Here is a 16172-nt window from a genome sequence, read left to right on the forward strand (position 1 = left end):
TATTATTACAAATAAAGTTTTCAAGCTTTAATGCTCTACAACATTGTTATAAAAAAAATATTTCTAGTATTGAAATTATATACAAACAAGAAATAATAAAAATTTGAAGATTAATTTCGAATTTTTAAGAAAAATAAATTGTTACATAATCTATGTTCTATATACACAAAAATTTTCATTTTCAAAGTCAGATTTTTCAAAATACATTTTAAAATTTCCTAATAAAATAATATATGAATATTTTTGCAACTAACTATATGTACTTTATAAATTTTCAACAACATTATTATTTAAATATTGGAATTTCATGTTCTTCTTTAAGCCTTTTAATTTCATATAAAAATTTAAAAATTTTTCCTTCTGTTTTAAATTAAATTAAAAATATTATGCATATATACAAAGATTTTATAATATAGCATAACCACATACTATACTGCATTAGATAATACAATGTTAGAGTATTATATTGAATAATTATATAATAATACAGTACAAAATACTACTATTATATACTGAATTATACAATTATACCACGATGTATGTTATTACTGCTATTATGCAGTGTAATATTGTACAATATATTGTATTATTAGCCTTATATTATTCTGTATAATATAGCACACGATATTATTATTATAGTGCATTAGTATTATCTATAGTATTATCTATGCTGTATAGTATTGACATAGCATAATATACCAATATTATATTAAAGCGTACAAATTACATAATACCATTATAACGATGATTTTAAAATCTGACAAAAAGAACATGGTACAAAAATATTTTTTACAATATATTCATCATTTCATACAATTCAAATTGCATGAAAAACAAAAAAAAAAAAAAAAAAAGAAAAAAATATATATATACTATATCTTTCAGAACTATCACAACAAAAGGATAAAATTAAATATCTTATTTTAAATAAGACAGTCCGTATATCAGCAATACAATATAAAATTAGCTACAATATAAAATATTGTAGCTTCAATATTCAATCTAATCCATCACTAACATCAAACAATAAAACAATCATTTCCAAAATCACAATCAATACTCATTGTTCAATTCTTCTTCATTGTTCATGTCATTAGGTACTTCTCCAAAAAGCACTTTGCACCTAGAAATGATACCCAAAATCGGCTTTAAAAAGATATAGCAAGCGGCAATGAGGAATGACGCGACCGTCAGACTTCTTCCAAGGCAAGTGCCAGACCACCATTCTGTGTAAATCCCTGTGATCAGGCCGGCTAACAGGAGTATCGTGGCCAAAATACCACCGAACGAATGCATGATTTTCAGAATTATTGGTCTGATACAACCGTGATACAGACATTTGTCAAAGATAACGACGAAGCCAGACGCGGCTATCAGAATCGCAAAGATGATGCTGATCAAGCTGATAATCCCGTGAAACGAGACGAAGTGAGATTTCTTGTATTCTATCTTGCCGAGTATGATGATGATCATACCGATCAATATCAGCAGCAATCCTATTAGATGAAGAATCAAATGAATCAATGCTCTGTTCATCCTGGATACCTTCCATTTCATGTAAGCGTCGCCAGAAACGCAGAACATTCCCTCCATTGTCAAAAGTCCGACCTGTGTCAATGAGAAATTGTTATTTGTAAAAATTCGAAAAAGAAAAATAGATTTTCATGGCATTTCATTGTTTATGAAATTATTATTGTTTAAAATTGTTCAGTTGTTTAGTGTATGAGCAATTTTATCCCAACGTTTCGTTAACATTGTAGTTAATTTTATTTTGGCTTATATTTTGATGTTTTTATATATTAATCATGTTTACATTATTAATTGGATCAGTTGACTATTGCATAATTAAAAAATTAAAAAGAATTTTATATTCTCTGTCGATATTATTGGAATATTTTCTCTAGAGATTTTCTATTAAAAAATTCCATATTTCTTTTGATATTGATATTTTTTTAAGAATTTTCTATTAAAAAATTAAGAAGAATTCTTCATTCTTGATATTATTGAGATTTTTTAGGAAAATTGGTGGCTGAATCTTGATTAATGAATTTATATGTTATAAATAAATTTTAATTTAGTCATTTCATTCTTTAAAAAGATAATTACATTAGTTAGATTGATAACATTGCCTAATTTCATTAGAAATTAGATAGCATATTTGATAGATAGATTATTGATATTATGATATTTTAATAATGTCAGTATTTTTATTGTATTGTTTATTTGTGCATATATTAATCGTATTCGTGTTACAGAATTAATAATCAATGATCAGAATTAACAATGATCAATATTGATCATTATTGCATAATGTTAAACAATTAAAACATTGAAAGGAGCGTATTTCACATTGATGTTGTTGGAATGTTTTCTTTAAGGATTTTTTGGAAAAGTTTATGACTGAACTCTGAATAATGATAAATTCATTAGAATTGACTATATACATGAACTTTAATTTAATCGTTTGATCCTTTAAAAATTAATGAAATATTGGGATAAAATTATAAAAATTCTAAGCAATAACAATATGCTTAGAATTCGTAAGAATTATTAATCATTTTTTTGAATGTTTGTTGTTTGTTATTCGAGGATTTTTGATGGACAGAGCAATTGGAAACAATGGTGATCGTTTTAATTTACTCACGGAATGTTGCAATCAATTTGTCGATCTAGGTCAACGATGAATTCGTTCTCCGTTTAATTCGGTGTGTACGTATGAACGCTTACAATGTTTTAAGAAAGTAATGAATTGACATGATATTGCCTATTCTTTTCTATTTTCTAAGGAAAATATAGGGGAATATTTTAATGATTAATGCCAATTTCCATATTATTATTATACCAAGTGATTTTCTTTTGCTTTATTGAAAATTTATTTTTTGTTTAATTTTATATACTGTGTATTCTTGATATATTTGATTGCTATATTTGATTTATTTAAGGAACATTATTCAATGCGTTTCTCAATAAATAGAAGCCAGCATTCTTCCAACTACAACGATGATCTAAGAGTTGAGATGATTAAATGAAGTTTTTGAATCATTACTACATTTTATAGTCTTTTACATGCAATATTCTTAAAAAATATTAAAATCTTTTTTAAACGATACAAATAATAATGTAATCTCAGTTCTCTAATTTGATATCAATCTTGCAATCTTATTATATGTTATCTTAAAAATATAAAGAAATATTTAGTATCTTGTTATGCATTTAACGTAATAATGCATAATATTTTATGGATGCATTAAATGCACTGTATTAGATCATACCATCAAGATATTTTTAAACTCAAACATAATAACTAGAAAAAAAATAATTAGAGATACTTTAAGAGATTTAGTGAATTATTTTTAAGATTTTATATATAATAAATTTAAATAATAATATATATAATAAATATATATATAATAATATATATATAATAAATTTATAATAATAAATTTACGAAAATATACCTAATACTATTTACATATATGTAAAAAAGTGATTTCATTATATATATAAAATCTTATTTCAATATTTTTCAATATTTAATATATTACTTTAATCAAATATTTTTCTGATCAAACATTTTATAGAGATTTAAATTATCAATTTATCTAATAAAGTTACTTTTATTGTATATTTTTTCATAAAATATATTTTATATAAAAATTCATAACTCTAATTATAAATTATTATAAAAATACTGGATTTCTTTTATAAGAAAAATTTAACAACTTCCAATCAATCTAATATTACGTTCTTCTTATCCAGTATGAAACATAGATCACCCTTTCATAAAAACGAAAAAAGTTGTGGTTATCCACATAAACGATCTTCCGCGTTCTAACTTTTCTATTTTCTAATAGATGATATTTCATATTAGAAACTTTCCACGAATCATCTTTTTAATTAACTCTATTTCAAATAAAAAAGAAATTTATCAATCAAAAGAGGATTAATTTCAATTGAAACATTGTTGATATCAACAAACGTTCTCATTTCCTTTTTGCAAAGTTATATATTATTATTCTTTTTCAACATTCGATTCGAAATTGAAAAAAAAATCAATTTACGTAATTTTTCGATTAAATGAAAAATTATTATAAAACAAAGATCTATTATATTTCAGATGGTAATAAAGAAAAATTCAGATAGTAATAAAAGAAAAATCATTACTGAGAATTTTCATTTTCAATTTTAAACAAGGCAGTTTTATCGATTTTTCTCAAGAATCAAGAAGCGTTGCTTCATCCAGTATTTAATTATTCGTTCAATAAACTTTTCAAGAATGGGTTACCATTACAAATGTAGGAGTCAACCACCTAGATTTCTGATTCACCTGTTTCCATTAGTGCATTATCCATTGTGCAATTAGTATTGGCTAAGATAACTACTTACACCCAAGGTTGAGCAAATAACATGCCAGGAGAAAAAGATGAAAGGTTGAAGGGACAGAACCACTATATATATTACTGGTGCTAATAAGAGGATATGTGTAATAGTTGAGAATGCCAGCATAATGATGCTTGGTCGTGTTTTGGCCACTTCGTCATTCATTTTTAGAACGGTGTTACCTGAAAAATTGATTGTTAAGTAGCAATAACAATGGAAAAAGAATAAGCATGAATAATTTTACGAGCTTATAACAAATATTTTGCAATTTTAATTAGTTTATTTTTATATACTTAAATGATTTAAACATTGATGGTTTTTTAATAAAAAATATATGAATTTCATGAATTTTTCAAACAATTTTGTAATCATTATCATTACAAAGAGAAGAGATTGATTTCAACAAATATCAGACAATTCAACAAATAAATATTTTGCAATAAGTTTGTTTTCGAGAAATTTCTTTTTATGATAAATTGTTTAAATAGCTTCAACATTTTGACTCTAACTCTTTCAACTTTGATTCTCAATAAATTGAGATATTTTGATATTTTCTATATGAAATTAAATTATGAATATTAAAAATCTAAATATTGAAGATACGAATATATATTGTTTTACAAAAATTTTAATAATCTAATAATTGAATATACTAATAACAATTAATTTAATATAATTTAATTTTAATTAAAAGTTTGTTGTTTCAAAGCATTAATATTGGAAAGTATTTAATAAAATTTTCATCGACCTTAATATATAATTTTACATATTTATAACCTAGAATAAATTTCCTAAATTTAAGAAAAATTTGTTTAGATCTTTATATTAATATTGGGATCTATAATTTCAACAAAAAAAAATTTACTTCCTAGACTCGTTGCAAACCCTTCTTAAAAATCTGAGACAAATTTTTCTGTTCTTCTATTTGCAAGAAAAACAATAAATTCTATGCGACCTCAGTTGGTCTCCTGACGCAACTTCTCCTACGATCGTTTAGATGCGCGACATGTGATTCACTGCTAATTGCGCGACATAATTCCATGTTTCTTTCAGCATCTATTTGGTCGAACACGCGGAAAATCGTTTTTTTTTTTACAACAATACGAGCTCGATAAATAAAACTACTGATTAAGCAAACTGGTTAAGATCGAAGAATCAGTTTTATTGCTTCACTTCTACTATGTTGCTATTCAAATAACTTTACATCAAATTAATCGAGCTTTGTATAAATAGCTATTATATTTTCTAAAGAATGTTAATGGAAATTAACTCAATTTTTATTTTATTTATTAAAAAAATGAAAAATTTAACTTGTTACATACATTTTTAATTTAATATTAATATAATACTTTTTATTGAAAATTTTGTTCGAAAATATAATCTTGAATTAAATATTTTTTAATAATAAAATATTAATAATAGTAGTGAATTCATAATAATAACTAATTTATAATACAAACGGGATCAGGCAGATTCTATGGCTTAAAATAAGACGAAAGAACAACGATTGCATTCAAATCATTGTTTTCAAGCTTCTCTTGAAAGAGAAATATTGTGATGAATATAACTTTGTTTTGAAAGCTAAATAGAAACTCTTCTAAATAGAAATTTTATACCCTCCTTTTCGATTTATTCTTGCTTGAAGAATAATCGTATTCTGAATCACTTACTTAGTTAATCAAAAGCTTAATCAAGAATTAGATAATAATTCGAACATAGACTTTTCTGAGATGAATTATTCTATATTTTGAGAAAAATAATATGCTTATTTACAACGGAATAAATTTATAAAGGAATTTGGACCTTTCTTTTTTAATATCAATAATTTGATGGATTTCTCATTATACATATATTATATATATATTAATTTTATACATATATTATACATATATTATACATATATATTATACATATTATACATATATTAATTTTATAATAATCTCATTGCTTTCTAATTTCTTAAGTATTTTCAATTTTGTTTCAATAATATAATATATATTATGCAAATATATACTCATTGTCAAATTTTAAATTAAACTTTATTTCCTCTGTGTAGTAAAAAACATATGTTTGTATTGTGAATAGAGATAGTGTAGTTTGAATAACAAAATGTGATTGCTGAATAAAACATTTGGATAATGGTTCTGTTCAAATTGTAAAAATCTTTGAAAAGTAAAATTGATGGGTTGAAAATTGATTGGTTTCATATTTGAATTCAAACACTGATCTTGTCATTTTTAAAAAATTACTTAGAAAATATAATGATAAAATAAAAAGCAGACGGATGAATTATAAATGAATTATATACTTAATTTTCATTTAAATTGAAACAATAAGTTTATTCAACAGAATTCAGAATTAGCAGTAAAACACTCATTAAAGAATTTGATATCTAATTCATTGAAAGAAGAGATTGCAAATATGATTAGAAATCAAAAAACTAATTTTTTTTCCTAAAAAGAATATTTATCGAATTTTTGAATTATCAATAATTATCAAACTATGAATAATATTCGATTATCAAATTATCAATAATATTCGATCAATAATATATTGTTAACAAATTGTAAATATTCCGACATTATGCAAAAAAATAATTATCTTTTATTTAATTATTTAATTGTATTATTATTATTAATATAATAAATCATTGGCAATTGAGTTTTTATTTTTTTCTTTCTTCGTTATACCGTTATAACGTCATAGATATTAATTAAGTCAAAGAAATGACGAGAGTCAAGTGTTAAAGACTGCGAATTCTCAGTTCATTTTCAGTGTTCATTTCCTTGAATAGAATGAACATACGACCGCCCTCGGTAAGGTTTCGGATGGCTGGCAACGATTTGCTGGAGAGAACACAATTTCCTTGTTTTCCCACGTCCCATTTAAATTTTCTGAATCGTCTACTGCAAGTTCGCTGTTCCATGAAAATTGTGTGTGGATATTGATCGAGAAAGTTCAATTGAAATACTGATTTTAATTGCAAGTCGAATATCGTTTCGACTTTACCAAATAACCTTTCAAATTGTTTTCTCTCTTTTTTTCTTATGAAAGTTTTTGTGAAATTTCTGTAAAATACACTTATTACATATAATAATTAAATTAGATTCAAGGAAACTTTTCTTCATAAGAGAATCGAATTGAAATGATTTTAAAAATAGATTCTAAAAATATATAAAAATATATATAGATTCTAAAAAGATATAAAATTTATGTAAGAAAATTAAAAAAATTAAAAAAAAAATATAAATTTTATTTAATTTTGAGAAAAAGAAGTCAAAATTGATGTCGATATCATGATATAATAGTATGAGTAATTATTATTAATATTATTAATATAATTATTATTAATATAAAAATCTGTATTAATAAATTAATAAATATTAAAATTCATTTATGATAATTTTATTCAGAGTTAAAGATTAAAAGAAATTGTACAACTTTGATTAAAAGCTTTAATTATTTTTTATATAATGTAATAAGAAAAAAATCTATAAATTGTAAAAAAATATAAATAATATTTAGATAATAGTATTATAAATCTTACATAGAAATATCATAATAATACTATTTTTATGAATAAGAATTTCAATAACAAATAAAGATTTGCAAATAAAATTGCAAATAAAGATTTTTATAATCTTGTAATGTGATTAGAGATTAATAACTTTATATTAATAAATGAAATACTCGTATATATTAATTTCGTTAATTTCTGCATTTTTTTCAACTCAATCGTATCACAGATTGTATATTGATGTCAATAAAATTTGTCTGTACAATTAATATCAGATCCGTTATCGATAATAGAGTTATCAATAAAGGTAAACTTGTCTTTTAAAGAAAAAAAATGCTCAGATTCATCGAAAGAGATTTTTATCAAATATTTCAATATTGGGAAAACAATGTACAGTTTCTATAAATAAAAAGATTTTCTTTTTTTGTAACTAATCAAATAATTCAATTTTATGTAATACATATTGTATTTAGAAAAATATAATAATTTAAAAATTATAATTTTAAAGAAAATTGATTTTGAATAATTCAAATCGTTATAAAAACATATTATCATATTAAAATCATTTTCCAAATTTATGATTTGGAAATTCACTTAGAATTCACTAGAATTCTAATAAAAATTACAATATATAAAAATTACAATATAAAAATAACCATTTTTTCTATAATCAATAATTGAACAAATTAAATCTTTTACATTTTTTAGCTAATGTGAAATTTATATATGTTTATATATTCTGTATACAAGAACTTATTCTTTGCGTTATATATTTTTAGGAACGAAAAAAAAAGGAAAAAAAAAATAATAAATGTAAAGAAAATAAAATTCGTCTGTGAAGATTGTTGATGAATATTTACATGAATAGATTTATATATGAATAAATAGAGAAAAATAATAATTCATAGAATTAAGTTTATTTGAAGAAACATTTATTAGAACGTATTTTAAAAATTGCAAATTTGATTATTGTAGAATATATATCATTGTGATATATATTAATAATACTTTTGTAAGTAAATATAACATACATTTATTTACAAAAATTAAAAAATATAATATAATTTTATTCTTTTTATTCTGAGATGTTAGAATTAAAATTAATATAAGAAAATAATATATATTAATAAGCAATAATTTTTCTTTTCGAATATTGTATAGAGATTAAGTAAAAATAGAAAATATAAATAAATTGTCAAATGATTAAGTTATTTCTTAACATTTGTTAAGTATATGTTTTTCGAAAAAAATTAGAAAACAAAAAAAAATAAATTTTTAATGAAATGAAGTTATCTTTATTAAATTTACAAATTTTCTATTATAAATTCGATTTATTAAATTTACAAATGTTCTATTATAAATAGAAATAAATCGAATAAATATGTCGATGACTTGATTTGAGGAAAATCGAGAGAAATTAAGTAAAGAAATAAAACAAATTATTAATTTGAATAGAAAAATATAAGTATATGATAATTGCTTGAATAGTTATATGTTTCATGATTCTACATATATATGATTCCACACAAAAAATTAAATTGAAAATATAAAATATAAAAAATATAAAATAAAATATAATATAAAATATAAAAATATAAAATAAAATTTTTTGATTTGAAAAAATTTTCAAATACAAATAAAAATGACTATTTTGCAAATATATACAATCGAGTATTTATATATGTGAAAATAAGCAAAAAATATATAATAAATTTTTTTCATATAAAAATTAATTTTCAAGAAAATTAAATTTGAAAATTTCGTCAATTATATTTTGATTATACATATTCAATCTCGAATTTCACAAAAATAAGAATTTAAGCAATAAAAGTTCATTCTTACATTTTTCGCTTATTTTTAAGTATAGAGATCCATCGATAATTTATTTGTATCATTTGTATCAATAAAGAATACTTGTATTTGAAAAATTTTTAAATTTGATTTACTCGAAAATGAAGCTTCAACAATTAAAAAAAATTTTATTCTAGAAGAAGAAGAAGAAGAAGAAAAATAGAACCGTTTGTTTGAATATTATAGATTTTATAGAAGTATTTTAAATAGAATAAATATTGAAATCATTTAATATCAATTTAATTAAAAAAATTTCTAAAATCTAAAAAAGTGATCAATGAATTAGACAAAATAAACATTATCAGAATGATTTATATTTTTCCTTTAATTATATTATTTAAGATTATATTATTTAAGATAATTATAAAGAGATATAGTATAAAAACAATAAAATATAATAATAAAAATATAAAATTTTAAGTATATGTTATAATATTAAAAAAATAAAAAGAAGAAAAAAAATTGTTTCAAACAAATTAACAATTCCTGCATTAATAATCCATATTTATATATATATATAATCTATATATATATATATATATATATATATATAATCAATAATAAAATTAAAAAAAACATAAAAATTATTATTAATACAATTATTAATAATAAAAATATTAAATTCTTTTCTTATAGAAAGTACAAAAATCCAATAACGTTTAAAAATAAAAAAAAGAAAAGTTATAATGATTGAAATATAAAAGTAATAAAATTATTAAAAAACCATCATAGAACGAAAATATTTTAACAATTTCTATGTTAATAATTCATATTTGCGATGAATTTAAGAAAAAGTAAAAAATTAAAAGGAAATAAAATTTTTTAATTAAATTAAAAAAATTATTTAGAACAACTTAAGAAAAAAATCAAATAACGATTGAAACGTGAAAAAAAAAATCGTTAAAAACTATGACATATCAAGCAAGTTGAAGATTCCTTTATTAATGATTCATTATTTATTTATGGTGAAATGAAAAACATGGGAGTTGATGAATAATATCAAGTTGATGAATAATAATATCCTATTAATTATGCGAGATTATTTATCATAATATCATTACGCCCTTTGTATATGATGCACATTAGCATTCTTTCAGATATGCTCTACTTTCTCCATTCATGCGAAATACATTAGAGTATCACGCGAATCTCACATTTATGTATTAAAAATGGAGTATATTGTGGAACTTAATTTTTGTATAAAAAATATTAAAAATGGAACATATTGTGAAACTTAATTTTGTATAAGAAAAAATTATAAGCGATGATGTAAAAATAACTAATAAAAATATGAAAAAGAATATTAATTTTTGTAAGATAGTAAACATGTTTAAATCAGCTAGTGATTCAATTCGGTATAATTTCTTGAACACAATGTTCATGAACTAAAAAAATTCATATTTTATTTTGTGTAGTTATAGTAAAGATTTTTATCTTTTGATATACAGAAATATTGAAATATAATGAAAAAGTTTTCATTGAATTTTAAAATAGATTTGAAAACTTTGATGAATGACGAGAAAAATCAAATAATCAATAATAAAATGATTGAAACATGAAAAATAATATTAAACATGTTAAAGTTTTTGGAATTTATTTTATAATTGATTTTTCGGTATTATTTTTTAAAATCTATTAAGTACATTTCATGAATGAGATTCATTCTAATAATTTTCCATTTTATTTTCAATGCACAAAAATGAAAAATTTTTTCTAAACAAATAATAAGAAAACAATAAACTATTTTTATTATAAATCTTAAAATTGATTCAATTATAAATCCAAAAACATAATTATTAAATTATATATATATTTCAGAATTTACAAAAAAATATTGAAAAATATAAACATTCTTAATATATAAATATACAATAATATACATAAAAACAAAAAAAATATTCAAAATATTATAATTATAATATTTACCCCATACCTATATAGATACCTCTATATCTATAAATTTCATTGCTTTATGTATGCTCATAAAAATATAATTTTTCATAAATATTTTATAAACATCTCTCAATAAAATCTTAAAATAAAAAATCTATATTTTTCATTAATTTTAATTCACAAATGAGGAAACATTTTTCTCATTGCATTTTCACGATGCAAATATATCATTCGGCTTACCTCGGAAAATCGTAGACTCGTTAAATTGAGTGTTTGAAGAAAAAGGATTCACTAGGATTCAATATGAACCGATTTCCTGTAAAAATGGAAATAAATTCGAATGAAAACAAACGAAAAAAGGAAGAGCACGGAACAGCGTCCGCGCTTCGACTGAGGCGCGCATTCTACTATGGTTGCAACGATCTATCGCTACGTTGCCAATTCCTTACGAACAACGAGGAAAATTGTGGAGTAAATGTGACCTTGGCCGCATCTAATCTCTCATATATAAAACGGACTCGTAGAAACGGACTCATTGTTCGTTTTTTCATGGTCCAATATCGTGTATTAGTAGCATCTGCTTTTTTCTAAACATGTTTTATGAAATTTTCATGGATTTCAATGATTTTTAAATATATTATACGGAAAACAAGATTTTGAATAATTTTTCTCTATATATGTATGTATATAATCGCCGCTTGTGTTTGGTTTTCAAGATATTCGCAAAAGATGATTGCTATTATTAGTTGAATTTAAATTGATTTTAATTTCGTATATATGTATACATCCATGGCAGTGTATGTGACATGTCAATGTATAATTACAATTTATATATTATTTGTATAAGCATATTATGGTGATTGGTAACTAAAATGTGTAACGAGTGAACTAATGTGATTTATTTAATAATATTTATCTTTAAAGAGTTCTTTTACATCTGCTGAATATGAGCAAATTTAAAACAACCCTTGAATGATTGAAATTACAATAACCAAAGTTATAGTAATAATAATATAAATATCATATTTAATAGCTATTGTATTTCAATTCAAATTTCAATCATTATAATTTTTCCTGTCAAAAGTTGTTTTTAATTTTATTTTTGTATTAAGAATCCATTCAATTATGCTTAAATTCACTATAAGATTGGAAATAATTATTTTTAAATCTAATAAATTCGTTGCTCTTATTTGGATTATTTAGATTTTTATATTTAGATCTGTTTATTTAGATTTTTTGGATTTATTAAAGGCTGATATGTATCAATAATTTAAATATTTGAATTAGTAATAAAGTTTAAAGTATTTTTTTGAGATATGATTTTTTTTCTATAATATCGTTTCAAATAATTTGTTATCCTATTTTTTTCACAATGAAAAATTTAAAATTCAATTCAATTCATTTTAGAATTAGATAAATATAATATTCTATTTCTAGAAATATATTATATAGAAAGTCTAAAAAATGAAATAAAAAAATGAAAAAAGATATCAAAAAATTGTTATAGAATGAATATAACATTGTTTGGATACAATAGATCATAAATTATTTCTTTATATGTTGGTATAGTAAATAAATAAGGATTCTTATTACAAAATTTTTTACATAATTGCAAATAATAGTAAATAGCGATTTCAAAGTTAGTTTATCCTTTTGAAATTATATAATATATATAGTCATATAGTTATATGGTAGTAAAGATAGTAATAAAATAGAATAATAAAATAGAATAGATGAGAAAGAAATAAAATGAAATGAATGAAATAAAAAGGTAGACACGTAGATATATAAACTCTAAGTGACATGATTTAGGATTAAGCGGAGAATGTTATTGATTACGTAATATAAGAAAATTTATTTTGTATATGTGTGTGTATATGTATGTGTATATGTATATTGTAATTCCCTTAGGATGATAATTCCCTTAGGAAATATATTTGGATATATGATTTATTATCATATATTTGAATTTATAATTCAAATATATATTCGAATTTTATATTCGTTAAATATGATGATTTATATGAATATATATTTCTATAAAATTGAAATTGGAAATAACATACTTATTGTAATATGTTTTGATCGATTCGACAGGTTTTAAATAAAATTACACATTATTATAAATATTTAAATTATTTATAATAAAAAAGTTTTACATAAGCTTACGACTCATTAACCTATTACTTACTCAGGATATCATTTATTATTCATTATTCATTTATTATATATGTTTTCTAAAGATCTTTGAAATAACTACTTTCGCATCTATCTGCTAATTTCAAATGTATTAATAATATATATAATTTCTAATTTTTTAATGTTTTGAAAATAAGATAAAAAAATTCACTTTTAATAATATTTTTCTTTCTGAAAATAGAAGAGATGATAATCAAATATCTTTTGTGGTTGTTTTTTTTTAATATATTCATATTAATATATTCATATACAATATTAATTATTATTATTATATTGCTATTATATTACTATTAATTTAATATAATAATTAAGACATTAATTAATATATTCATATATTATTATTATTAATACATTTTATATATTTAATATATTCATTGTCGATTAGTGTATCTATGTTTTATTAACCCTGTACATTATTAATATATAGTATTTATTTCGATATAAATTAAAAAAATATATATTTGAATTACTTTAGTTTTCAAATATGTATTTAATAAAATATATTATTTAAATAATATTTATTAGGATATCATTACTATAAATTTCTAACAAAAAATAAATTTCTATAATTATAATATTGTATAATATTATTTAAGTTAATTTCTGAAATTGTACAGTTGTATTACCTATTATTATTTTCAAGTTAATAAATGTTATCATATAATTTTTTAAATATATATCAAATATTGCAATTACGAAATACATAATTTCTTTTGTAAAATATTTCTCATACAATATATTTTAGGTAATTCATATAAATTTTATATTCATATCTTTTTTTAAAACTGTGATAAACTTTATAACAGCATTTTAATGTGAATGGCTACCGATTACACGACGATATGGTTTAACTACGTATAATCGTAACGTTAGAGCAATTATTCCACATAACGAAGTTTTTCTTTTTGCTGGTTTGATAAATTTAACTGTGAATGAGATAAAAGCAAGGTCCCTCGACATTCAATGGCTATACACAGAAACACGACTTTCTCATGCAACGACGAGTGATTTCCCATTGGATGAGATTTCTTTTTGGATGCTCTAGGTATCTTTAATTTTAACTCATTGTAAAAAAATTGCTATGGCATTTGAACCCATATGAAAAAAATGTAATTTTAACTACGTGTATCATATCTATTTATCGGTAAATCCTAATTCGATTAAAATTTTTTATTTTTTCTCTTCATATTAAAAATGCAAATTATAGATTTTAATTTTTAATTACTTTTAAATATTTTCAAAGTGCGAAATATGTTTTATGTAATAAAACTGATTTTTTAAAACTCGACAATTTCTCTTATGGAAGAATTTAATTGTTACGATAATAATATATAAGAATCACAATTTTTGAAATTGTATCGTATCGATAATTTCTTTTCAAAAAAATTTTATTATTATAACAAGAGAAAGATTACGTGTAAAGACAACATTCGATATAATCAATCATGTTGCACGATCAAGATCCTGTACACAGAAAAATATATATAAAGTGTACAACGATAATGAAAGTATTTATATGCAACATGTAATTACGCATATTAATATCGAAAATTATTAAATGTCAAACGTAATTGATTAATATATAAGACACGAAAACGTCACATAATTTACGTCATTTTCTATTCAATGCTCTATTAATAAATAATTTCAACATAACGATTAATAATTTTCATATTTCTTCTTATATAAATTCTTAATAAACTTCTGCATCAAAATCATTTATACAAAAATCATCAATTTAATGTTTACATTATAACGTTAATGGAATATCGAATGACAATTATGCTCTATTTTTATTCAATGATTTCGAATCATTTATTTAATTAATTACAGTAATAAATTATTCTTCGAACAATAATGTTATAATCAGAAACGCATGAAATTCTATTAAACGACGTATAAACAGATACATCTACGTTGACCACGTCATTCCATCACTTATATTTCCGATAAATGGTAACGACCACGACTCCTTTCTTCTTCAATAGCACACGCCATTTGCTATGGGCGGAAATATACATGGACAGTTAATACGTATGCATGTAAGCGCATAAATTCACCTCATCGGAATGTATTCTGATTGCTTATTCGAGGCATGGATGCCAGTTATAATCTGATTATGCAAATATTAGGCGGTAATAGCGGTTAACAATAGTCGGGATCTTCGCGCATCCGTGAATCTTATTTATTTATTTTCGTTGGAGTACACGGCTATTGATTGAAAGATTTTTCATTTGCCATTTTGAAATATTCATTTGCCGTTTAGGAATAGAATGTGTTTTATGAAAATTATGAATACGTATTTATTTAAGTATAGAAAATTTTGTTGTAT

At 21.8% G+C, this 16172-nt stretch overlaps 1 protein-coding gene across 1 annotated transcript; it reads right to left on the bottom strand.

Moving 5' to 3' along the window:
- Positions 1–316: 316 nt before the first annotated feature.
- LOC122715412 lies at positions 317–12014 on the bottom strand. Its single transcript, XM_043937583.1, has 3 exons — positions 11882–12014; positions 4387–4562; positions 317–1608 (listed from the first exon to the last, which is right to left on the bottom strand). Exons 2-3 carry the CDS (start codon positions 4543–4545, stop codon positions 1054–1056), a joined length of 714 nt encoding a protein of 237 aa, XP_043793518.1. The 5' UTR covers positions 4546–4562; positions 11882–12014; the 3' UTR covers positions 317–1053.
- Between the last annotated feature and the right edge of the window lie 4158 nt (positions 12015–16172).

This window comes from Apis laboriosa, unplaced genomic scaffold, assembly GCF_014066325.1.
Source record: "Apis laboriosa isolate Shangri-la unplaced genomic scaffold, ASM1406632v1 scaffold35_cov144, whole genome shotgun sequence".
NCBI classification, from domain to species: Eukaryota; Metazoa; Arthropoda; class Insecta; order Hymenoptera; family Apidae; genus Apis; species Apis laboriosa.